This window comes from Haliaeetus albicilla, chromosome 4 (genome assembly GCF_947461875.1).
Source record: "Haliaeetus albicilla chromosome 4, bHalAlb1.1, whole genome shotgun sequence".
In the NCBI taxonomy this organism is placed as follows: Eukaryota; Metazoa; Chordata; class Aves; order Accipitriformes; family Accipitridae; genus Haliaeetus; species Haliaeetus albicilla.
The window spans coordinates 21,818,124-21,844,920 of NC_091486.1; the positions used below are offsets into that span (position 1 = coordinate 21,818,124).

Below are 26,797 nucleotides of genomic sequence, written 5' to 3' on the forward strand. Positions count from 1 at the left end.
TTGTCTTTGACTGACAGGGCTGTTTCTATTTCTGTCCTGTAGAAGATTAAAGCACATGCATAGAGAGGACGTGTGGACTTCAGCCCAAAGAAGAAAATCCCAGTGGGTATGTGACTTGCCCATGCAAGTTTAGTGTGCAAATAAAAAGATTGTTCATTTCAAATAGTATAGAAACTTGGCTGAATATGTTCAGCTGGTTTCACTCAATTTCTTGTGACTCTGTCATCAGACCTGGCTGAAGTAGTAAGGTTTCAGTTCCAGCTGTGAAGGGACTGAAAGGGTCTTCCACTTCTAAGGGCCGTAGAAGCATATGTGTAGGTCATACCTATTATGTATCTGGTTTCACTGTAAGACACACAAGACAGACTGATTTGACTATAAAGGTCCAGGATGAGCTGTGGGCAGGTAGGGATATAATTATACGGGATTGTGTATCATAACCAGACACAATTAGTACAGAACTCTAGAAGGCCTGCTTTTATAGAAACACATCTTTTATCTTTGTAAAAGTAGAACTGTGATTTAAAGATAAATCTTCATACACTGTGAATGGCAGATAAAGGCTCTTTCAGAGGCATCAAATAATAAAGATAAAAATATTGTTCTTCCACGTAGTATTTTCTCTCTTGTCAAAATAGGACTCATAAATCACATGAAATTTAGCAAGCTAAGACACTTAGAACACAGCACTTTGTGAAAATCAGAATAACTCCTGTCTTCATATTTATAAAGTTTTCATAATAACAGTATCTAATAATTAAAGTACCACCCAAGCTAGCTATCAATATAAACCATGAACCTTTTCTGCTGCATATGGGCTGTGCAACAGAATCATCCTGAAAGGATTCCAGGGCTGTTCAAGGCCAGTTCCACCAGGAAGTTTTAAATCACTTTTACACTCTCTTTATGGTATTTCCTGCTTATCTTTGTGTTTCTCTATTGATTCCATAACTTTCCTAATCATTTGCTCTCAAAGCAGGTTTCTGGGAACAAAATGTGTTATGCATTGGTTCCTGCTGTCAGTTTTAAATCTGAATGACCTTAGAGAAAGCATGGCATGTTGGTGTACTCAGTTTCAATATATATTCACTTTTTTAAAGTTTGCAAAGTATGTAATCTATTACATATACACATTTGTATAGGCATTATATATTGCTTATAATCAAAGACAACATACTATGTTTCAGCTTTGATATAAATGTTCCCTTAATATAAATTCAATTATATCAAAGGAATAAGTTTTGATGTAAACTAAAAGAAAATGATGAAAGATTAGTAACCATTAAGGATTATGGTTTCTGTCCTGTACCATAGAAGACAGTGGGCACTTTGCTAATGATTGAGAGAGCAGTGAATAGAAGTCTAGATTTTCACACTATTTATTTATACCTTGCTACATCCATTTAACAACCATATTATACAATCAGTCATGATGTTGCATTTATTGCCAATTTTATTAATTTAATTCTAATAATAATATTACTGAAAAATTCCTCCTTATATAAAGCAGGAGAACTAGTGTGCCAAGGGCACACGAGGGCAAATGCGTTCTAAAAACATACATTAGCTAAATCAACTTTTTATACCCAGAAGATATTAATTGTTTATTTACTAACTTTCTGGAAGGTGGAATTTGTATGTATCGCTGGCATCAAACATTTTCTGCTCTTGTTGTACACCTAGTGTTTTTAGCAGTGCTCAACTGTTTCCACGTTATTAGAGTGACATATTCTACATGGTTGCAAATTAACAGACTGAAGTAACAAGCTATATGACCCACTCCACGAAAATGAAATGAACATGATAAAGCACTCCAAACATTGGTGTATGAACAGGACTGATATTAGACTCACTTTTTTATTGATGTAATATGGGTCCATGTCTTCCAAGGGCTCAGACACCATTCCTGGAGGTATGTCGCCGTATATAAATGGAAGTGTTTTTCCTGCCTCCAAATCACTGTTTGGCTTTGGCCCATTTTCATCATCATTATCTTTACGATCTTGTTTAGAATTCTTAGCTTTTTCTGCAGCAATGCGTTGTTCAATAGCTGCAAGAGACTCTCTAGTGAAGTATTGGAAGCTGTCTGGTCCTGGTGGTACAAGCACTGATTGCTCCATCTTTTCATCCTGCACATTTTAATTACCATTTATTCTTCTGCATAGGAAAATACTGAAAGAAAGCAGAAAATAAAATTAAAACAAGCATGTTAAAATCACCAAGTAAGAAAGATATAACATTTATTTTTAAATGCTTTTGTTTATGCTATGTTGGAACGTTCAAATACACAATATTGACAATTACATAAAGAAAGATAAAATAAGCAGTTTAGATGGTGATTTGACCTTTGTAAGAGGCACTTGTGTGGTTCTTATATCCTAGTTATATAAACTGCAATGATTTTTCAACTCTAGGACTATAACGGTCTTTTACTCCAAATAAGCAAAAGCATGATACTTAAGAACAATCAGATACATTCTTTCCTCATAACTCTAATTATCTTAAAATCACCTCACACTCCTCTGGAATCAATCAGGATTATATTGGTAACTACAAATAGCACAGATCATCAGAGCTAATGCAGAAATTTCAACTGAGTTTAGCAAGAGTATCTGAAAACAAGCACTGTAGAATCAGAATTTCTGTTAAACAAATAAAAATCAACTCTGCGTATTATGAGGTAGTAAAGCAGTAGTTCCAAGTAAGTTTTTGTATGGGTAGTTATTCTAGATAATAATAAGAACAACTGCCTATTTTTATTTCAATTTAACTGTTACTATATATCTGGTTCTTTATTCAATATCTGCAACTGGATAATTCTGAAAGTATTCTAATATACGTGTTTATTTATATATTGCAACCGAGAAAATAAACCAGATGGGAAGCGGGGGGAGAAGTTCTGTTAAAACTATGGATCTGGCATCTTTCATGCTTCTGAATAAGCTAGAGATATGGAATGACAGAGAATTAAAAATACAAGAGATGGTTGGCGGAAAACATATTAAAACAAATGAAAAGGTGACAACCAAAACCAGGAATTATGGGAAGAAGCTGAAAAAGATAAGGAAAATAAAGCAAAAAATGGAAACAAGAATCGACCGTAAATGAATGTAGAAAAAAATAGGGGAGAAAGTGAAGAATATGAAAAGGAAAAAATAGGAAGACTGGAAGATTAACAGTATAAAAATGCAGAGATGAAACCAAAGAAAAATAAAAACTTAGGTGGAAGAACAGAACACTGGGAAAGGAGCAGGAAGGGAAGCAATCATAGATAGGGTTAAACTTTCTACTAAGGAAAAGTCAACAAGGAGAATAAGAAATCAGATGAGAAATAAAAGGAGAAGAAAGAAAAACATAGCTGGAAAATGAAAAAGAAGCTCGCTAAAATATCTTAAGTAATAAAGCCCAAATCCTCTAGGTCATTAATGCCAGGGTAAGCACAAACATCTTGATCACACATATATATTGAGAGTGGAATATAGTACATACAATAAGAAAGAGGCATCAAAGTGCTTATGGGCTTTATAACCCCAATTTTCTTGATTTCTCAGAAAAATTAAAACATATTTCACTTGGCTGTATAGAATCATCACCCACAATCGGAAGAATAACTTCTAAAGAATCAAGGTGGCAGATTTCTCACTGTAAAAAAATTAAAGGGAGCTAATCTCCTACCAAAACACAAAGTATTCACCCATGCAGAGCGTAGACTCACGCGAAAACAGTTCTCTAAAGTTTTCCTTTCTTTCTAATCCTGAAAGGAAATGGAATTGTGCTGTTCTCTCTTCATTAGGGGGAAAAAGGATTTAAGAAATTGTACCTCAACCAACCAACTCTCTCAACCAGAGACCAATTATCTCTTCCTCCACATAGAGAGCATCTTCTAGACATCCCCCAGCTCCCCATTTTGTGGTTCTGTTTACTTCTGGGAATTGACTCTTCAGTCTCTTGAACTACTGAAAAGTTACAAACTCACAGTTTGTACACTCTGACATTATTTGTTAATGTTCAGTCACACGTTGTGGATATTGGGAAAAGAGAAAAAACTGCTAGCCACACCACTGACCTTGCTGATCCCCAAACTGATCCCCACAAATGGCACTGTAATTTGGGAAACAGATCTCATACTAAGAGACTATTCAAATATTATGGGAGCCACAGCTGTAGGTGGATACTACTTGCTCTGTGGGCTTCAGGGAAATACAAAGACTTGAGAGACAGTCAGGCTCTTGGAAGGGATGAAGGCCTCCTCCTTTTCTCTCTTCCTCTTCTCTTCTCTTCCTCTTCTCTCCTTTCTCAGCCTAAGTATAATTCCACGGGGACCAGCAAATGAGGCTACACAGCCATGCCCGCCTTTTCCTCTCCTCCTCCTTGGGAGACCCGGGAGGTTGGTTTTCCCCTTTGCCATTTTTCCTTTGAAAATTCCCTTCATTGTCCAAAAAGCCCACAGCGCAGGGCGCTCGGTGTTCCCTGCCATAGTGGCCAGGGGGGCACAGCAAGCCAAACGAGTCCTGGCGCAGTGGGAGGGAGGCGCCGGACAGTAGCAAGGGCAATCTCGTGTTTTGAAGAGGAAGGAAATGGACGGCCAGCAAGCAGTCAGCAAAGATGAGCTCTGAAACCCTACGGTGCTCTCTCGGGATCGCCTTTCAGTTCAGCTGAGTGTCCCCAGCTGGCACGCAGAACAAGATGGTAAGCCTGCAGGTGCACGGAAGCAAGCTACTTCTCATAGCCATTAGTTACGTTGCAAAAACATTGGATACAGCCACTGTGTTACATACTGAGTTTAAAAACAGCCAATGCCGTGGACTTTTCTAATAATACTTGTATTTTTTTCTGTAGAAAGAAACTTTATGTTATTTTTTCTATAATTAATCCTAGAATGTTCTCAAGTCTGTCCAATGTGCATGGAGCTAGCCAGATACACACCTTTAGATGTATCTAAATCTGAGTAGGCTGTACTTAACAAAATGTTTCAGAAGACTTTATGAAGATTAAATACTTTTTATCCTCTACTTAGCAGATTAGAGGATGATATTCCAGACAAATTTTCCTTTTCTTCATGCATTTCCATGATTGTAAGTCTTCAGAATTGCAAATAGAAGTCATCTATAATTTTAAAGTCAATATTAACTACGTACAGAATTCACTACAGTCTTAATCCTAAATCACTTTCATCTGTCATATCACAGGGGTTAACTGAAAGTTTGTATTTCCTTTATTATAGTCGATGAATTTATTCTCACTTATCTGTGTAGGGGATGGATAACAATTGATGCCAGGCCAATTAATCAACTGATATCCTTCTGATATCTATCAAGTGATTTATTAAATATTAATTGAATAACTACAGATTGCTTACACCATCCAAATGGACTTTTTTCTTTTCTTTAGCATAGCACTGGTAATTCAACAGAGGAATGAATATAAGAATACACAAAATACAGATTTCTTACTAAATTCTTTCCTACTGTCCTTCTGGAGTGAATGGGATTTTTTTTCCTTCTTCATCTCCAATTGTGCTTTCTTATGAGCAGTGTATCAGTAGGCAAAACATTTCAAATTTTGGAAAATAAGGTGCTCAGAACATTTGAGAATAGAATAATTGTGTTTCTTCTGAAATTTTGCAGGCAAAATATAGTCATATATACTTTCTAATATACATTGTTGTAAGAGAGATAATTCCAGAGCCCACTCAATGTACTCTGTGTGCATGGACCATCTGTAAACCACATGCAAAATAACTCTGAAGTTATTTGGCTTCATCTGTATAATTGCGCAATACACTGTTGATCTGCCCATGCATATTAAGTCCAAACCATCCAGAACTACACTGGATTTGCTAGGCACACAATCTGGGCAATATACATGCAATTGGTTCAGAACTTCGCTAATGGATGTCATCTACTGTACACCTTGTGTAGTTGTAGGTCTACACATACTTAGAGAATAACTCAAGCTGTCAAATATCCACAGAGTTTCTGCAAATTTCACCTAAATTAATTTTCTAGACAAAATAAAGGGACATGTTGGCAAATAGATGGAGAGATGTCTAACAATGATTCCAAACTAGTTTCACACTAGCCTTTGAAGAAGTCAATTAGACAATACTAACTCTCTGAAAAAGAGACTGCTTTGAACAAGACAATTATTTCCTAACCTGATAAGCATCTGGTTTACTGTTAGCTTTCATGTTCTTCATGCCTTCATAATAAATAGTGACCACAGTTTCTGGAAAGTTTGGTTAGGGCCTTAGCATCCATGTGGAACTGCAGTACTGCAAATACCTAAATTTTACCAAGCTAATTTTTTAATATTATCCATATGGTTCAAACTAAAACTGTAACATGCTTTGATGTTCGATCTTCTGTGACAACACCCATGAATTAAAATTTAGTTTCCGTTTGCCACAGAATATACTGAATGTTGAGATGTTGAGGGTCCATTGGACCCTATGTGCTAGAAATATAGGAATTTGATCATAACAAAAAGTTCCAACAAAGCTTGTGGTGCAGCAAGCTGGTTCAGCTTTATACTTTCACCTACATAAACACCTATACAAAGCCTTCCATGATCATCTTTACATCCAAATGCTGAAATCAAACCTGATCTCTAAAAACCAATCTTTTTCCTGCTTCTCCCTCCATCCTTCAGGTGCTAAGATTCTCAGCAATATAACTTTTAACATTAGCCAGCATTTAATTTTAATCAATTAACATAGCAATATGATTAACTTTAAAAAACTATAGCTTCTCAGATTTACCATATAGCAATGTGCCATGTTTTCTAGAACATACTAAATAGACATTCAGTTTCTTCTATGGTTAACACTGCAGGTTCTGAGTGATGTGAATGTTTCTAATGTACAGACACAGTGAATAGACCAGAATGGTATTTTTGCTCTTCTCTTGGCCTAGTCATGTCACACACAGATAAACATGTGACAGAGATGAACTAGAGAATATGCTCTAGAGGATAACTAGAGAATAATTTCTGTTGTTTACTTTTGAAGGTAAAACTTTGCATACATTGGATGTAGTGGTGAACTAATACTTAATGCCTCACCTGCCCCACTCTTTTTTTCTCTATTCTCCAATTTCTCAATTTGGTGAACCACCATTGAGACTAGATTTGTATACTGCTACCTGATGCAATCTGGGATAGCACAGCTATGGTTTGCTGGATGTGAATGTGTGTCGTGGTTTAACCCCAGCCAGCAACTAAGCACCACGCAGCCGCTCACTCACTCCCCCCCCATCCAGTGGGATTGGGGAGAAAATCAGGAAAAGAAGTAAAACTCCTGGGTTGAGATAAGAACGGTTTAATAGAACAGAAAAGAAGAAACTAATAATGATAATGATAACACTAATAAAATGACAACAGTAGTAATAAAAGGATTGAAATGTACAAATGATGCGCAGGGCAATTGCTCACCACCCACCGACCGACACCCAGCCAGTCCCCGAGCAGCGATTCCCTGCCCCCCCACTTCCCAGTTCCTAAACTAGATGGGACGTCCCATGGTATGGAATACCCTGTTGGCCAGTTTGGGTCAGGTGCCCTGGCTGGGCATGAGAAGCTGAAAAATCCTTGACTCTAGTCTAAACACTACTGAGCAACAACTGAAAACATCAGTGTTATCAACATTCTTCTCATACTGAACTCAAAACATAGCACTGTACCAGCTACTAGGAAGACAGTTAACTCTATCCCAGCTGAAACCAGGACAATGTGTGTCCAAGATGAAGTGGAAAGATGAGTGCAAAAGGAAATGCACATGAATCTTTCAACAAATACATTGTACGTTCTTTTGTGCTGCTACTTGCAGAATTAATGACTCACAGGACTCTTGTTACACTTGGTCATGTAAGAAATAAGTCATCTCTCACCACTAACAGAAAATAAAAAAGACACTACATCAAATCAAATATTAAGAAATTAGCAAATGAAACTGGACTGGTCTCACTGCCTGGTTAATCTCCCTTGAATTTCAGGAAGGCACCCTTAAAAGTCTGTACAGACTGCTGTTTCCTTGTACTTTCCAGCACTGTGAAACTGATTGCTAAGGGAAAACTCAGGAAAGAGAATTCTCCTAGAGTAAGCAGAATTTAATCTTTGCCCTTCACTTCGCCCTTGCCCTGTGACACACGTTATGGTTTTGCTTTTGACATAAACTACCAAATCAGTTCTATTAAAAAATCATGCATCTTACTGTTTTGAAAAAGCATCAGAGTAGTAAACAGTAGCATTGATATTTTGAAGTGCTCTAGATGCAATGATGTAACATTGGTAACTTCATTTTTATAAAGAGACTAAGCAGGTATTAGCAAGGTTATCAGTGATATGCCCTGGGAACATCACCTGGCTGATTCAAGGCACAACTAACAGACCACAGCTACTACCAAATAAAGATAAATCAATGAATCTACACGTAAACCCACAGAGCCCAAATCTCTGTGTTCTATTACTTCTCATTGTTTATTGGCACAGTTTCTCTTTATTTTTGATTTATCAACTACTCATTATGATTCTTGCCTTCAGAATACAGACTAAATATAAATTGCCTTCCTCAAAGTGTGGATTTGTGGGAGGAGAGGAAGGAAGGTATGGCCAGCTACTGCAGTTTGTATGTGAGGCCTTAGTTAAGGAGAAACCCCTGTTCCTTTCTTCACAGAAGCAAGCCTGTATCCAGCCTGTTTATCTCTATTTTAGGGCTACTGCAGGTAGCAAAGGTAGGTAGGATATCAAAAGCAACACACTTGGCAGAAGGACAGAAATCAGATTAGAATATTGGGACTGTGCAACTGTTTATGACTCCCTGTAGCTCATATATAAAATTACATTCAATTCTCATGGACAGCTTTATAAGGGAAACATGGATATTACCAGACTGATAATAGGATTCTCCCATATCTTTTCTTGATGTTCCTTCTTGGCATGGGTAATGCAGATCTGGGCACAAAGACGTGCTTGCATTAAATTACTTGAACTTGGCTAACTATATTTGTTTAATGCATATTAATTTTAAATAAAGAGTAGGTACATTAATACTGCAGGCATCAGAACAGGGTACATGCATATGCACTGAGCTATAAATGAATTTTCTGAAATATTGAAAGCAATCAAATAGTATATACTAGCTAAAGTGAAAGTCTATGCTTAGCAGCTAGATATTTCCATTACCTAACCGGATACACAGCAAGGTTATTGGCAAAGGGAAAGAGTCACAGAAGGGGAGTGATGGTGGGAAAGGATGACTAGTCAGTTTGCCACAGAGTTGCAAACAGCCTTGGGTAGCTGTGTGATTTAGCAAGGCAGTTTAGTGCCCCAGCCTAGGCTGCCCAACAGCCAGAAAGCAGAACAGGGAGAGATAGGAAATACTATGATATTCATGCTGTTGTATAATTGCTTAGTGTACATCTCATTACATGAGTATGTGTGCTAAACTCCCTCAGCAGCTCGAGGGAATTCAAAGCCACATTTTCCATCAATCAGCAAAACTCTTACACTACCATGGGCGACAGACCATCTGATCTCTCTTTGCAGTGCTCTGCCATCACTATGCAGGAATGAAATCAAGATTAATGGGATAGAAAGAAAGCCTATAAGAAAACACAGACTTGGTGTCTTAATGGTAAGCTTTCATTTGGGAAGGCAATCATGGCTTCTGATCCCTGCTCCTAGAGCTATTTCTCTATTATAGCTAATAAATTCACTTGAGTCAGTTGAAAAGTGCTGGAGGTGTATTCACAGCTGAGAAGAAAAAATTTAGGAATACCTATGGGAAAAGAGGGTTTAGTTCTAGTGTCCACTCCCAGTTAATTTCTTCAATTCAGGAAGAAAATGCAAGCCTCAGTTTTGAAAATAAAACACAATATAACAAGCCAGCCTTCTCCAAACCAAATTAACTAACCAAGCAGAGGCCCCATGCTGGGAAAACAAGAATGCTCCCTGTGAGCTGTCTTTACTAGGAACTGTTGTCCGCTGCAGTCAAAGCAGACTTTTGTGTAGCTGCAGCCTTTTTTCCCCCTAATACCTAGATTCTCAGTCCTATCCTTGTTTCTTGATTAAAGGAAATCAGAAAACCACATGATGCGGACATAGCATATTATTCGTCACTATTAGTTAGATATATGTATACATTGTTGAGATTGCTATTCTCATTACATTTTTAAATTTAACTAATGTATCTTTAAACCAAAATATAGCTACTAGACTTTGCTTTAGATAAAAAAAAAATAGCTTGCTTTGCTTACTACTTTGTTAGTTTAATTCCATTAACTGCAACCAAGTAATGTCTATTTTAGAAAGCTGAAAAAAACCAAAATTAGTTACGCAGTTCCATAGAAAGAAAAAACTATTTTAATGGGACAAGTCACAATGCATCTGCATTACTACTCCACCTAAGCAAATACATTTAATAGGTTAGAACTACTGGACTGCTACCAAGCTGAAAGAATTCCATGCTTACTGTGCTCCTGCAGTGTATCTTGTGCAGCAAACGACTGCAGTACAGAGTAGCAATCTTTCTGCTTTCTTTCATTTGATCAGACCAGGGACCTCTTCTACTGGCAATCTACTTCACTAATTCAAGATGAATTTTCTTAAGCAATGTCTGAAGCATCTGTTTCCGTTTACCTTAGCAAACATAATAGCACCTTTCTTCAGTTAAAGAAATGAAGCAATGTAGGCTATGCAGTGTAAATTATATAATGCTACTGGTTCATTTTACATTAAGGTAATATTGCATTTAAGACAAGATTTAAGTTCTGGTTTTGGCACACTTGGGAAACAAGAAATAAAAGCTGATGGAAAACAGATTGCTCCATACCCTGGAATGATGTCAAATTTGCAGAGCTAACAAACCCAAAGACATCTCCATACTCAAAAAGTTACTAAATTATGACCTTTGTGGGCTGCCTAACCCCATTAACAGTGTTCTGGTACTTGCTATCTCATGTGGTCAGTGGAAGGGCCAGAAGCCTTAAAGACGTAATGACAGAAGTATTTACATTTTCAAAACTTTCCAACAGTTTTGGTTATTTGTGTATTTCTTCTTGCATACAGATAGAACAGCAAGGACTGATTTACTCGTAAGGTTCCCCTGAGTCAAGGAAGTGGATGTGGGCACAACAGGAACATATTTAACACACAAGATAATGGGGAAAAAATTGACTGTAATTAAGGAAACCTAAAGAATGACTGGTTTGCAAGCAAAATGATGGGACTGCTATGAAGTGATAAAAAATCACAGAACTGTAGAAACTTGTAAATATTTTTTGTACCGCACAGGAAATCCAGACACCATACGAAAGGCAGAAAAGTTGAGTTCCAGCTTTCTCCAATTAAATATTCGAAACAAGTCTTGATACTTTATTCCCTTGCTTCCACTCTGCACTCAAGGCACGTTTCAGCACACACTTGTCCATGGTGCGGAAAGAAGGCAGTAACAGCCCCACTGCTCTGTTTTAGAAGCAGGGTATTACTTGTTAAGTCAGTGCAGTGCAGCACCCAAAGTGAGGGATCCATCTCACAAATTGCCTTTGAAATCCACAGAGTGCTCAAGGAACGAGAGATGCTCAAACCACAAGCCAACTCTGCAGCCTAGGAAGCCACTGCATGACTTCTGTATAGCTCCTATGTTCATCATCCCCTTCCGCAGCCTTCAGCCTGTCTTAGGTTTTAGGAGGTGCAACAAATACATGGGCTACATGTGAATCAAGTGTTTGTCAAAACAATTTGTATGCTGTATGCTATATGCTAATGTCATGTAATGTCACACATGTAACATATGCCTGTAAACACATGGCATTTTTATTGCTGTTTATGTGGGCAAGGCAATGTATCCTTTTTTACTGGCCAATTCTGATCCTGCTAAGGCAACATATCTACAGTTGTCCCCTCATGTCCCTCTGCAGTTCTGTGATTCTGAACTCACAAATGAGCAACCGTTTTTACCAAGAGTAAGAGGAATCTGCTATTTCTTAGTAGGCTGCTTCCAACTTGTTAATAATTTGCTAATAATATGTGAGAAATGGCTTATTACTAGGAGATTCACAATTCTCTTTACAGTAGCATAATTAGTATCTGTTCTTGCAGATGCAACTTTATTTAACTTAAAAAACTATTTTATATATACAGATAGCTCTCGAAATTTCTTACACTGAATAAAAAGTCACATCACTGCTGTTAAGAAAATTCTTCCAAAACACAGACCTGGTCAAAAATAAACAAGTAAACAACTCTCACCTATTTCCTGATTAGTTTTGAACTGATTTTCAACAAGATTCGAATTACCAATGTTAGTCCAATATCATTTTGGAAAGTTCTCATTAAGTGGACATTCCTGAGGCCACCGTGTCTCAATCTTGTGGCCAGGCATGGCTATACTTGTCAGTAGTCTTGACACCTGACAGTGCTCAAGCCCTGGCACCTTGTGCCCTAGAGGTAGTATAGTTGCACAATTAATTTAGTCTGTTGAATACTAGATAAAGTAATTTGCACTAACATCCATGAATTAATGCTGCTAGTACTTAAGCAGGCAACCCCATTAGAGCTAGTTTCCGTAGCTCTGCCTTCTTTTGCAACTGAGGTGACGTACTCGCTGTAGTTATACATTGCTGTGGTAACTCCCTCTGGCACATCGAGGCAAACACTACCTTTCCTACAAATGGCACCTAAAATCCCAGCACCAGTGCATATTCCCACACTCCCTGTGTCTTAACAGATTCATCCCAAAGCTTCATACTTCTGACACTGGCGTGCAGCTCAGCACTTAGAAAAGCAGCAGCTGAAGCATGTATTCAGAAAAGCAGCATTTGAAGCAAGTGACACAGAGACTTCGCAGAAGTCCTTGGAACAGTTATGCTTTATTCTGAACAGAGTAAAAGAGATAAAACCAAAAGTAACAATACTAAAACACTTCCCCATTACGACTTCTCTGACTTTCCTAGTAACTCTTTGCTTAATTTGGGGGATTTGGTCTGAGTCATTTAAGCTGTCTCTCACAAGGCTTTTCTCAAAATGGTCAAACAGAACCTCTTCCTTTTACTACCTGCAGCTCCTGCATCAGGAGACCACCTGGTCATCCACACCAGCTCATCAAAATCCATCCACTAATTTGCTGCTTAGTTATCGTCCCACCTACCTGGAAGCTGGCTGTGGGGTGACCCAGCTGACAAGTCCGCACAAAGAATTGCTAATAATGAGTTAAATCTAGATGTCATTAAAAGGTGTGTTGACTTCCCGTGTGGATGGGTCACAGACATATTTACCAGCCCCATCCATCCCTATCTGCCCTTGCGATATTCCATGCAGCTGATGCTGGGCAGAGGTAAGGTCCTACATTCACTGCTAGAAGATGTGTAGAGATTTGCAAGAAGCCTGAATTCAGATCGATAATCTTGGTGAGCACTAGTGTCCACTGAGAGTTTCCCATAGATACTTCAAAACTTGTAAGACCATTTTGTGTAGACATGGAACATCTTAGCCCAGAGAAAGCATGAATTAAAACACAATAATGGTAATTATAAGGGTTTAGGCATAAAAAGAAGGAAGTATCTCAGAATAATAAACTGTAATGCATAATTCCAAATGATCACAGTTGGATTTAAGAGACCCAGCTGAACGGGGCTTTGTGTACTGAAGATTCCCCACTCATTTCTCAAGATTTATTTCAGTGGTTTTTTAGTCTCATTTATTTCCTCCAAGGTTTAGCTTATTTTGAGACCTAAAGAGGTCCTACACGATACTCATGGTATTTTCAGTTGCATAAAAGGGGAAAAAAAATCTTGAAAATTCCTAGAAGTAATGAAATAGGTTTTGCTACTAAATGGTTAACTACAAGCAGCAGCAACAGCATCTGCTGCCTCTGCCGCACCCTTTGAGCAATGCCTTCTTCTAAAAAGCTTCAGATTTGCAAAGAAAGGCGGAGCCTGGGAATTAGTATTCTGCAGAAGCAGTAGTTTGAAAGCCACTGAATGAAGACTGTTAGCCACACTGACTTTTATTTAAAAGCAAAGATTTCACCTTTTTTTTCTTTTGAGGTGCTGGTGAGTTTCCAGTCATTTAATATTTTATATTCGAACCCTACAATAAATGTTCAGGATGTTAATTTGATTTTTGAAAATATGGGAATGTAAAGATATAATAAATAATCCAGTCAGAAGCTAGAAGTGATAAAATGATATACTAGGAAATCTAGTGGGATGGGGATTTGGGATTTTCTGGGGTTTTTAATCCTATGGTTGGTCAAGAAATAAAATTAGAGAAATGTGCTTCTTTAAAATAAATAAGAATATATTATTTGCAGAGACTTTAAATGTTTATCAGCCCAGAAGATTTAAAAATTAATGACCTTAATGCTATTAAGTGTACTGAGAAAACAGACAAAATGTATATTGCAGATGACAACAAAGTTAAGAAATAGCAGAACTAAGGGAATATCACTGGATACCATGTGATATTTAAAAATGGAAAACCATTAATCAGAAATTTCTGAAAGATAGCTATACACTTTAAAATAGCATAAATGATAACAAATTTTGCAGCAACACAGTCATTCAAATTCTGAGCCACTTCTGGTACTTTTCTGAAGACCAGATCATCTACTAAAAACCAAGTGACATTTACTTTATCAAATATAGTACAGAGCTATGTGGTCAAAAATCTAATTGTCATGCACATTTAGTGATTATTTTGCAAAGAAACCATTCTCAAGTATAGGGACAGAAATATAAAAAGGAAGGAGGCTTGAGATCTGCATTTCCTATAAATATCATTCAGTGCACATCAAATATGCAGTTAAACTATGTTAATGGAGCTAATGAAGTAATACAATATTTAATAATTTTAAAGATTTCTATCTTGCATTCTATCCTGAATTGAAACTGATAGATTACAATGTCTGTATCATGTGAATCTGTCTATGCGGATCCACCTGTAAGATGAGAACTCAAATAGGAGAAGCAACGTGGTATAGTGAAGACCACAACAAATAATGGCAGGTCTGACTGACAGCAAACCACACCTCTTTCAACCTCTTTTCTGGTGGGGAAATAACAGTTTAGCCATTTTAAAGGATTTATGATTGGTGATTAAAATACTTTCAGCTAATCTTCTCATTCAAAACCACACATTTGTCTTCTTAATGACTAAAAGTACTCTTGCATTTGTGATTGGAACTGCTTATTGCTGTTCTAAATTGTAATTTTTAATGTTGTAATACAGGTTAAAATGTTTTGGAATGTTTTTTCTAAATAGTAATTTTTAGTTTATAGTAGTGAGTTATAATGTCTTCTGGTATTTTGGCATTGAGTGTCCAGGGCAATATCTTAAACAGTTTGAAGATAAATTATAAGATTCATCATTGTTGTCCCATAATTCTTTACTCCGCCAAATAGCAGACCCAGTGTGAAAGCTAGTCCTAGCTCTGCTAGATGAGAGAAAGCTTCAGCCACTCAAACTCCCAGAGTCAGGTATGGATTTACAATACACCCAGCTGAGAAACAATGCAGAGAGGCATCCTTCAGCATGTCACTCTTCTCTGATCAATGCATGTGAAGACAGGGCACCATTTCCTACCAGACTCTGAGAGCTGAATGATGTTTCTGCAGGCGTCATATATACAACCTAGATGCATTTATATAAACAAGCTTACAGTGAGAAGCCTAAGTAGGAAACTTAATTTTTAAAAACCGTTTGTCAATGTGCTTGAGAGGGCACAACAATGGAAATAAGTGCACTACGTAAAGCTAAGAATATCCGGTTATGAAAAACAAGTCTTTACTATGTGAACGATGAACATTGTCAGCAAAGAGATCAATGCAATGTGTAGGTCGTGGCTCTAAGGAATCAAAGGACATTTAAGTCTGAGGGAAACATGCACAATTAAGCTTAGAAATGATTGTGTTACGTTGATTATGAGGCAAGGACAAATTGGGGACTTAATATTCATAAGTGGACATGACATCAAACATGTCAATTTGTTTTTTAGGAAAAAGCCTATGTAAAGTATAGATACAGAAGAATTTTCAGGGCTTAGAAATTTTGAGTAGGAGTTGGTTTGTTGTGACCGTTTATCCAGTTTTCCATATTTATTACTCTTAAAATCTAGGTTTTCTCTACAATTTAAAATTGCATCAGGATGTACATTTGTAACGTAACAGATGAACTCTTGATCCTATTGAAGCTGTTCTCAAAACATGTTATTGGCTTCATTCATGCAGGTAAGTTTTATTACCGAATTGATGTATTTAATTTATATCTTGAAGAAGAATTCTGATTTGTGCCAGGTAAAAGTGTAATTTCAACTCAAACTCTCTTGTCTTACCATAAAGTAGGGGCACATTAACCTGGAGGAATACTTCCCTTCAGTTTTCTTTTACATACTGAAATTTTACCAGCTGACTTTCATATATGCTAAAAAGGTGCAGTTTCTTTTTCTGAACATATTTTCATATTTCAGTGCTGTAGGACTAATGCATAAAAAAGAAATATGAGAGATATTTGTATTGATAAATTAATAAAAGTACTATTGCAAATCATGTAAATATACATATATCATCCATCATTCAATAATTACTTATTAAAAATTTTGTAGATTGTTTATAAATTCATTATGACGGAGGTGGTCTTTTGTCACTTAAAGTGCAAATTATTTCTCATACTAAGTTGTAGGACAGTAAAATGCTTCTTACATTATGACATTACATGTCATACAACTTATAATGTCTTTGGAAATAATTGCTATAAAACAACAATTCTCAAAGCGGGAAAAGTCGAGGCTGGGGACAGGAATTTAGCTTGGGGAAAGTAATTAAAAAAAGGTATGAAAATTTCATCAAAATTTTTGCTCTCCCTTCCTCTCTTACATTTCTTGCTCAGACTTTTTTCCCCTCCATGTCATCTTTTCACCTTTCTGGCAAGCCCGTGGGGGACTTGAACATAACATTGTCCTTAAGTAAATGGGTCCTACGGAGTGAGGTGCAAGCGTGCTCCCTCCCTCCATGACCGCTCCAGCCTTCCCAGGCAGCTGGGCTTGCTGGGAGCTGAGTGCCGTGGGGGGAGTGTTCCGAGCTCAGTAGGATCGGGGCTGGGCTTTCAGGTATGTGGTTGCGAAGTTAGGCTTTCTGCTGGGCTCCGTGATGAGGGAGTTCTCGGGTGAACTACAGGTTGATCGCAGAAGCCTAGAGCAAGCCAGCAAGCGGGGAGAGGTGAATGTGTCCAAAATACTCCAAAACCAAAAAAAGGTCAAGATCAAAACTGTTACCACTGTAAAAGACAGTTAAAGACAGATGAGAGTGTAGAGCAAGGGCATTTTTTCAGTGAGAACACGATGATCTGATACATAACAGATGGCCAAAGCATAAGACTGTGAATAGGTACCTTACACAACCTGCCCCCTTAGTGACTATGTCCCCTAAGGAGAAAGGACCTCAGTGAAAATGTGCGCTATATTACAGTATCAAATCTTAAGATGCCTGGTTTGAAATATGAGCATATAGATTTATCAGCAGCAACATGAAATTTTAAGATTCTGTTTAATTTTACTACCTACTTTTCTCAGGCTACATCTGTACTATATTTGACAGTGTGCAGCCAAAACTGCATTCTGTCACAAACTGCTCCTGAGGCAATACGAACCTGTCCACATTGCCTTTTGTAGGAAGTCCTGCTGGATTTGGGAGGCAGGCAGGTTGCTCGCACATCTCCAAGGTTGCAGCAGCAGCAGATATCTGAGCTTTTCTAGGAAGGTGTATCTCTTGAGTTACTTTCGTTCTTGTGCCCTGAACAGCAGATAGTCAGGATGTGTTCGCACTGCAGGTAAATGGGTTTACACACCTTTGAAGATTACCTTTTCAGAATAGCATCAGAGCTGTCCAAACCACATGGGCCCTGCTGAAAGCAGGCAGAACGGATGGCTGTAGCTATTTTGGTCTCCAAGCTCCCTTCAGAAACATCCCATTTATCCTATATGCAGCCCAATTGACCCAAGTTTTAATTATGTCAGACTTCCTTCCACTGCCATTGCTGGTGCAAGTGTTTTCAGTTTCTAGGTGGAGTGCTTCATCCCAGTCTGTGAGTGCTTAACACAGCAGCTTGGCACATGAAAGGTGAGCAACCAAGCCTGAGGGCTGCTGAGGTTAGTGGTGTCTGTGCTACTAGCAGTCACGATAAATCTGACTCTTACATGTGTCAAGTGTCCTCATCTAAGTTTTGGAGCCAGACTATGGCGAAATCTTACTGTATTCCCCCCCCATCTAAGATACAGTCTTTCTTAGCCATCCACGAGGTTCTTACTGTCAATCTGTTCTCCACCATGTTTACAAAGAAACAAAAAAGTTTCTTTGGCCTTATCAAACAAAACCTGCCCATATCTAGGGTGATTTTCTAACTAGGTGCTTAGGCTACGTTATCCCGCTATATAAATTCTCAGAAAATAGATGACTGGTTTCCTCTCAGAGGGTCTTTGCAACCTTTCTTCATTATCTCAAATTCCATTTTTTAGGTGTTAACTCTGTTGTTAAAATTTTCAATTTACATCAACATTGTGCTTTTGAAGAAGATTCCCGGTCACATTTAGGAGACACAAATATCTGTAGAGCTCCGTCATTATCCTCCTTTTAACCTCTTCTTTTTAAAGATACCTTCCAAAACTCTTCACTGATTAGGCTGCTCAGCTATGAAAACTACTCCTTCACCTTAAAGGTTTTCTTTCTCTTTGCACCATCTGAGCATTTTTCCTTATGCTTAGATTGTATGCTGCTTAGAGCAGTGATTCCCTTGCTCTCTGTGTTTGAATAACACATACAGATTGGAGTCCTAAATTCCATATATGAACGCTAGCCTCTTATGGCATACAAAAATATCTGTATGTATGCAAGGCAACAAGTAATGTTGGACACAACCCTAAATAGAACAATCTGCAGGTAAGAATCTGGAAATTAAGAGGTTTTAAAGTTCAAGATTGTGTACTTTAGAAGAGTACCATGAAGGAATGCATTCAGAAATAGAGCCTGACAGAGCCAGAAAGCAGGAGGTTTTCAAGAACAAAGTTCCTGAAACTTCCGGAAGTAAAAATATGCCCTACAACACTGCAATACAGTATTTTAACTGAGATAACACACAATGTCTCAAAAAAAACCCACAACCAAACCCAAAACTTTCTTGTTTTAATCCCCCAAAGCAGTTAATAATTGCTGCTTCAGGAAAGCCACCTGAATTAGAAGCATTACACAGAGAAAAACAGACCTGCAGACCTCTAAAGAGAAGGGAAAATTGCTTACTGTGTGGACTTAGAATAATGCTAATCACAGTTTCACTACCCACAGCCATTATTTAGCCATCTTCACAATCTTTTCTCACAGGAAAGAGTGCAAATGGCTCATATTTCATAGCTGGAATTTATCTGAGCAGACAGCTAAAGGCATAAGCCATCCTTTTCCAAAGTGCTAAGCAATCAAGAATTCACACAAAAGTCAATATGAAATTCTTGTCTCTCTGTTTTGAGACATTGTATTTTTTGCCTAAGCACCTAAAATATAGACTCAAATACATAAGCTTATGAACTATCTTATAAAATTTCAGCCTTATATCATAGTCAATCTTACTTTAATCACAGGAAAAAAAAAAACCAAACCACAACTATTGCCAAAACTGACCAGTTTCCTGTATTTTAGAATCCTACAAAGCATATAACCCTGAGAAATAAATGTCACTGCTGAGACACGCATAGAAATATTATGCACAAAGAGGTCAAAGAAAAAGGGAGAGAAATTTTTGAATAAAACACTGTTATTACTATTAGACAGTTAAATAGTACTTAATGTACTGAAGAAAGATGTCTTTTAGAGAAATAGCTTTTAAAAATAAAATTGTATGTTTACTACTCCCCTGCATTTTAAAAAATTGATTCATATTTCCCCAGCTTTTTTTTTTTTCCTTTCTTCTTTTTCCCCAAGAAACTCAATGCTAACTATCATCTAGGAATTAGGCACGCAGATGTAAGAGAGGGGATACTGTATCAGCTACTTTGCTTTCTGTTGTTAGCATGTCTCGTAATTTATCATTCTCTACTCTTAAGCAGTATGCATTTTTGTTTCTCCCAGCAGAGACATTGAATATTATTTAGTGCTGGTTCAGGATTAGTCTGAACTTAGACTTCACAGATGTATAGAAACCTGTCTTGAGGGGAAAGTAGAGGGCAAATCTGAGGTCAATGCCCACAAGTGACAGACTCACGTCCAGCCTGTGCAGCAGCTAGGCAGCATGTAACCTAGAGCCAAAACTACCAGATGTACTGTCTAAAAGATACGAGAATTTCTTTTACCAGGCTGCAGCCCTAGAACTCCCACAAACTGTAAGGACCCTTGGCATTGGCAGTATATATAACAACTATTGATTTAAAAAAAACCAATGAAATGTGTATGCCCTTCTAAGCTGCGGTAGTGATAACCTAAGCTAATGTGGCTGTTAGCAAACCAAAGGAGACAATGACTCTTTCTAGGTTGGAGTGAAGTTTGCACGCAAAACAAAATGGTAGGCACCACTGCTACTAGTGTTGCAAAAAAAAATTTAAAAAAATAAGTCCAAAATAAAAACCTAAAAGTATTATTTGAATAATAGCAATCTTCAGCTGGAATTCTACTTAAAAAGGTACTCAAAGTAATTAAGACTTTTTTTAAATCTCATTGCACATTTATATAAATAAAGCTGTAAACTTCTGTCTACTTTATGTTCCACTCATAAAATTTGACAATGTTTTCACTTCAGAGCAGGTACAGTCCTCACACCTGGTGATCCAAGACTGTGTCTACGTTAGCATTTCCAAATTTTCTATTTATAGTTTTATTAATAGAAATATTTTATAATTTTATATATGTAATATGTATTATAATTTATATACATATTTCTATTTATATTCTCATTTATTGAATTTTGGTGCATAGTTGCTCCTTATTATAGATGAATAGGCTAGTGACATCCTCCACCCTGCACTCCTAGGATGTGGTTTTGTATTACAGAATCACAGACTCACAGACTGGCTGAGGTGGAAAGGCACCTCTAGAGATTGGCTTTTGTATTAGAATAAAGATATTCTGCAAATTTTTCCCACGCATTTCTAGCCCAGGTGGGTGTAAATTCTGCTTCTATAAAATGTTACATGCAGTTTTATATTTGCCCATCAAAAAGCAGACAGCAAAACAGACAGAAACATCCTGAAATAACATCTGACAAGCCTTCCTCACCTAGGTGTGTCAGTAAATACAGTTTTACAAAGCTCCCTGGTCCCAGAAAACAGTGCTATGGAGTAAAGTATGGTAAATTGCAGCAGACTTTAAGTATATTTGATATATCTTCATTTTCTCAGACCCTATATATATATATCTTATCCATCATTTGCTAAACAAAATCAATTTAGTCTGCCATTAAATAGGAATATAGTTTTAATGATTCATGTACACTGGTTTTCATGTAAGTATTCAGAATTATTAAAAAGAAATAAAACAAGTTTTGGGTTGAATTAAGTCCAGTTTGGCATCTGATTTAGAAAGATACTTTCTAAATTGGTTTTGGTTTCTTGTAAGTAATGATTAATAATCTCCTACACTACAATTTAAATTTTTAAATCAGTATTAAAGTTAAACAATCTATCTGAAGATGTGTCCCTCCATAACATTGACCTTTATGGAAGAAAAAGAAGCTATACATTTCAAATTTTTTTTTCCAAGTATAAACTTTTCCTAAAGGACACTCAAGACAGTATTGTGCTGTTGCCTTTGCAATTGTTAATTCAGAAGTTAAAATATTTCATATTTACTCAATTAATGTTATTCCAGTTTGTGACTTTATTTAGCTTAATTTAAAGCCATACTCTAAAAAAAATCTGCACAATAAAATGTTATTACCTCTTTCTAGGTAAATATACACAGTTTCATTATATATATTTGTATGAACAATATTTATTTTGTTTGCTCTGTAGCTTTAGAAGCCAATGCATTAATCAATGGTAAGAAATACTCCTGGATCCAGGGACACAGTCACCTCTCTTGTTAAAAAGAGCTGACCCTGGTACAATTTTCACTTGGTTTAGTTAGTAGTTTCCCAAGGAGTCTGGGGACATGACTCAAAAGTTAGCTCACATCAGAAGGCATACCCTGTTGACAGGGTGCATACAGCCACCAGGTTTTTAAGGGCAAGACCCTCTGCAGACACAGGGTATCTCAACACCAGTTAGTGTTGGCATAGATGGAGCCAAAATGACTAAGAAAAAATTTATTGTAATACATAGATCATTTTCCTTGAAGTGCATATTTTGTTTCAGATATTTTATTAATTCAGAGTAGTAGATTTGTAATCAATTTTATTTCGAGACAATATGAAGTCCTGAAAACATAATACAGGGTCGTCCTTTCTGGTCTATCTCTTCCAGTGTGTGTGCAAAGAGAAAATAAGTTGAGCTGAAGGCAAAAATGATGTGAGGTTTCTAGATAACATTTGGATCACATAGTTAATGTTTAAGAAAAAAAATTTAAAAACTTGTTGGATAATTTCTTTTTCAATTAAACATTGTTAATGTAGCCAGTATGGAGCGCTGAAAAATTCTCTGTCTCTATCCATCACTGCACATTTCAAGTGATATAGTTGGCATTATTTAGGCTATCATTTCAGAAAATAAATGTATCAGATTGGGTTGCTCATCTGTGAAAAATACTGAACTTTAACATAAAATATAAAAAATTGAAATGGCTCTGGTATACTCACTTTATTTAATCAGCTTTTGAAGTGTCCTTGTTCTCTCTACTAAAGATAAACTACCAATTTAAAAATCTTTTTAATTAAATGTATACTAATCTCCTGACAATAAGCAAAAATCAATCAGATTGGCCAAATATCCTTTTCTACCCCTTTTATTCACATACTCACTATGGTTAACCAGTAAAGCCTATTTGATCTAAAAGAAACACTAAGAAATTAAATAACTTTTTAGGAAATATTTTCTGTTCTTTCTAGATATATAGATATATAAGTGTTGCAGAGTGTATATACCATAGAATAAATGTTTTGAGGGGATGTTTACATACTTCAAGAAAATCCTTCTGAAGATAGCTTTTAGGAGGTCTGTTTTGGACCCTATATAATTTATTATATACTTATCTTTAAGTCTGTTGTACCTCAGATATCTACTTCTTTTTGTAGCCTCACAGAAAAATTGGGTTGGAAACAATGATCAGAGGCCACCTAGTTCATCTCCCTGCCCAAGGCAAGATTGCTATACCTATTTCCCAACAGATATTTCATCTAACCTCTTCCTACAGACCTTCATGACAAATTTCACAGATCCCTCTGACACTATTGCAGATCTTCACTATCTTCTCCATTAGAAAGTTCCTCCCTGTATCTCATCTGGATGAGCCCATTTCTTCACTCTTCACTTCCTGTCCCACCCTCTATCAACATAAAGAACAGAATTCATCTTCAGTACTCAGCTTTTAATGATCCAGCAGCTTCTTTCCTTCTGTTTTCATCTGTAGACCTACTCCAGGAATCCTGCAAAGCTACTGAAAGAGCCCTGCTGAGACGTTCCTAGGAGGAGCACCTATCACCTGCCTCAGAAATATCTGTCACAATTTCCTTTTGGCAAATAAATTCAACCATAATTTGAAACAAAACTGTTAGACGCTTTAAATCACTAAAGAAAATGAAAGATCTCACTCTGAAGGAAACACCATTAAAGAGTAAGTAGAAAATGGAGTCCAGGGAGGTATGAGAGGATGGAAGCATTGCAGGCAATACATCTGGAACACAGTCAAGTTGTTGGCATAAAATGCACTTAAATAACCAAGCATTTGAAAGCTTCCTTCAGATACATTACTTCAGTTAAGAAGCACTGTAGTTGCTGTTTAGTTTTGTCATCTTTGATCAACACCACTATTAAATAAAGCCTATTTGAGTCACATAAGCCTCTAAATTTATTCCTAAATTTTTCTTTCTGACCTTGACAGGATTTGGGGTTTTGTTTGCTTTTGTTTTTTTTTACCAGGAGGATGATCTTCAGTGTTTTAAATTGTATTATGAAATAATTTTTAAAAGCCAATGCTGGAAGCAAATTAGAGAATCTGCTTAAGGAGTAGGAGAAAGATGAAGAAGATTGATCTGCATGTTTACAAGGTACTGAAATAAATTACCAAGATAGAGTGCATGAGATGGATTAAAGCTTGAAAGCACAAACTGAGCTCGATGTTTCTGAGACCAAAAATAGCGGGGTTACGTCCTTTTTTTCTCAGAAACTTGTGAGAAAAAGAGGAAATTAATAAAAAGAAGAATGGAAACACTTTAAAACAGAGCACTGGAAAGATGGTCAGAGATGCGCTGGATACTGCTGAGACAGAAAGTGATGGAAACTGGTGTTCAGAAAAAGCAGCGTAATGAGAATTTCCAAGCACAAAGAGGAAGGAGAGAGAGAGTTTCTGGGGCTGATAAAAGCAAACAATAAATAGCATGGTGGCTGAATCAGAAATGTGTTTTTTCAAGTGAATTTTAATATGGCAGGGAAGGGTGCTACCCAGAATTTTGGTAATAAGTGCAGAATAAAATCGATTATTTTTGTCAGAGCTAAATAGCATGTTAGAAGAGCGTGAAAAGGGGCCTGGAACCACACACACTGGTGGAAATAAAAGAGACAGAAATGTTGACATAATAATCAGTAAAAGACAGGAAGCCTGAAAACACAGAACACCCATATATTCAGTAAGACATCACAGTGATTCTTTAAATAAATATTACTAATATTGAATAAAAAGAGATCAGTACATTTTACAGAAATTGGACTAACCCCACTATAGAAAGGGCAATGATTTCCAAGTCTACATTTGTCATTTAACTAATTACTTCACCCATACCAAACTTTCAGTTGTTTCCATCCAACTTTTATATGTTTTCATGGGTAGGAATCTATAAAGAATAAACCTACAACTAGAAAAATGGAAGTAACATGTGCCAGAACTACTGAGCTTCGGGAAAAACATTTGGAGCACTTGCATGATACTCCCCATCTCCTTACACATTAGGTTCAGTCAGAAACATCAGTTGTAGCTTTTAATGCTTAAAATTTACTCAAAGGCTCCTTCTTTTTTTTTCCATTTTAGAGTATTTCAGCTTTATGATTTTTTTCCTTTTTGAGCAATTTGATCTCTTAAGTGCTCTAAAACATTATGCTAAAAAAGCCTAATGGTATTCCTTATCTAGCTTGTCTTACTGATGGCATAACATTTTTTTCTCAGTTTACAAGTGTGAATATATATTGTTCAATTTTTAATTTAGTTTGTCTTCTGCTGTATTCATTTTGGCAACAACAGAAAGTCTACAGGTCAAATACAGGTCTCTTGTGAAATCCCACTGCCTCCTATATATATCAGCTACCTTCAATGGAGAAAAAGAAGATAGAATATGTTCCTGTTATTGGAAGAGAATCAACAAATCTCTTCATGATGTTTAGCCCAAAAGACCAAATATGTTTCCCCACAAGTGAGTTGGTATTGGAGTTCAGAAAATTAATAAATGAAAGAAAAGACATTAATCCAGAAGAGCATCACAGTTCTAAATACACACACACACAAATCAGAGCAAGCTTTCTGCCCCTTTTCAAAAGATATTTGCAAAGAAGTACCCACTTCTCTTGATTACTGCCAGAATACTTCTCACAACCAAGAGCAGGAAAACCTTCACACCTCTTTAAACTCAGTTCTTCACTTTAAGGTAGCCAAAAATGATAGAGAAGGATCAGTAAAATACCATTTGAGGGACAAAATCCAATGCTAAGCTTTGTGGGTTTGTCCCCTGAATTTATCTGCCTCTGTCATTAATGCACAAATCTCTTACAGTAGAATTTACATGTCAGAAGGATGTAGTGTAACATGGCTAGCAGCAGTGATGCCATCCTTAAAAGTCAACAGCCAGCTGTCCTTTAAAGTGCTCGGCATTGGGATAGTACATTGAAGAGAAGAGTCATATTCGTAGACATTCTGAAGGTTTTCTAGTTCAGGGCCACCTTCATTTTAAGAATGAAATAATCTGTCATTTATTTTAGCTTCTCAGCTATCACAGTTGTTGACATTTACAACTTCTCAAACCTCAAAGCAAGTTTAGGTGATAATATGACAATTGTAGATTTCAGTGATCAATAATAAACTGTCCTGTGAGATATTATAGTCAGACTTTTAAAATTATTTATTTATGGTACAAGATACTATGCAAATTGCTGTTGTTTTCCTAGAATTTCCTTAGAATTGTACTGATTATACTATGCCTTATGCAACAAAAACTTGACATCCTTTGAGGCAGGCTAAAGCTCTTACTTTCCCCACCTCCCATCATTGATACTTTCTTTAAAATAATGAAAACTTTCTGTGACTATCTGGCAATCACTACCTGTGACTGAGGACAATCAATTTAAGGCTGCCTGGCTCTAACTTGCATTCCTGTGTCTAAATTCTTCAGCAAACATTCAAGATCACACAAACCAGGCTCAACAGAATAAACTAACAAGGTGACAGTCTTGACTGTCATCATCCCATGATGGCAATCATCCCATTATTGTTTCACATTAGATTCTCTGAGTCATTTTTAGCACAGTTTTTTTTCCTTTGTACTTTATATTAACACATCTGTCAAGCCTGAAAAACACAATAGAAAAGTAGATGCACTTCAGGAATGCAACACTAATATCAGCCAATATAGCTCAGGAGTTTGACACCATAACCACGAAATAAGCATTTCTGCAATAAGTACAACTGAACAG

General features: G+C 36.8%; 1 protein-coding gene across 1 annotated transcript in view; it reads right to left on the reverse strand.

Moving 5' to 3' along the window:
* The window catches only part of LOC104317982 (sodium channel protein type 1 subunit alpha), a 101,661-nt gene that overhangs the window by 66,192 nt on the left and 8,672 nt on the right, over positions 1–26,797 (reverse strand). Inside the window, exon 2 of the mRNA XM_069781296.1 lies at positions 1,854–2,172. Within this exon, the coding sequence (XP_069637397.1) occupies positions 1,854–2,120 (267 nt within the window). The 5' untranslated portion in view covers positions 2,121–2,172. The remainder of the gene's footprint in view (positions 1–1,853; positions 2,173–26,797) is intronic.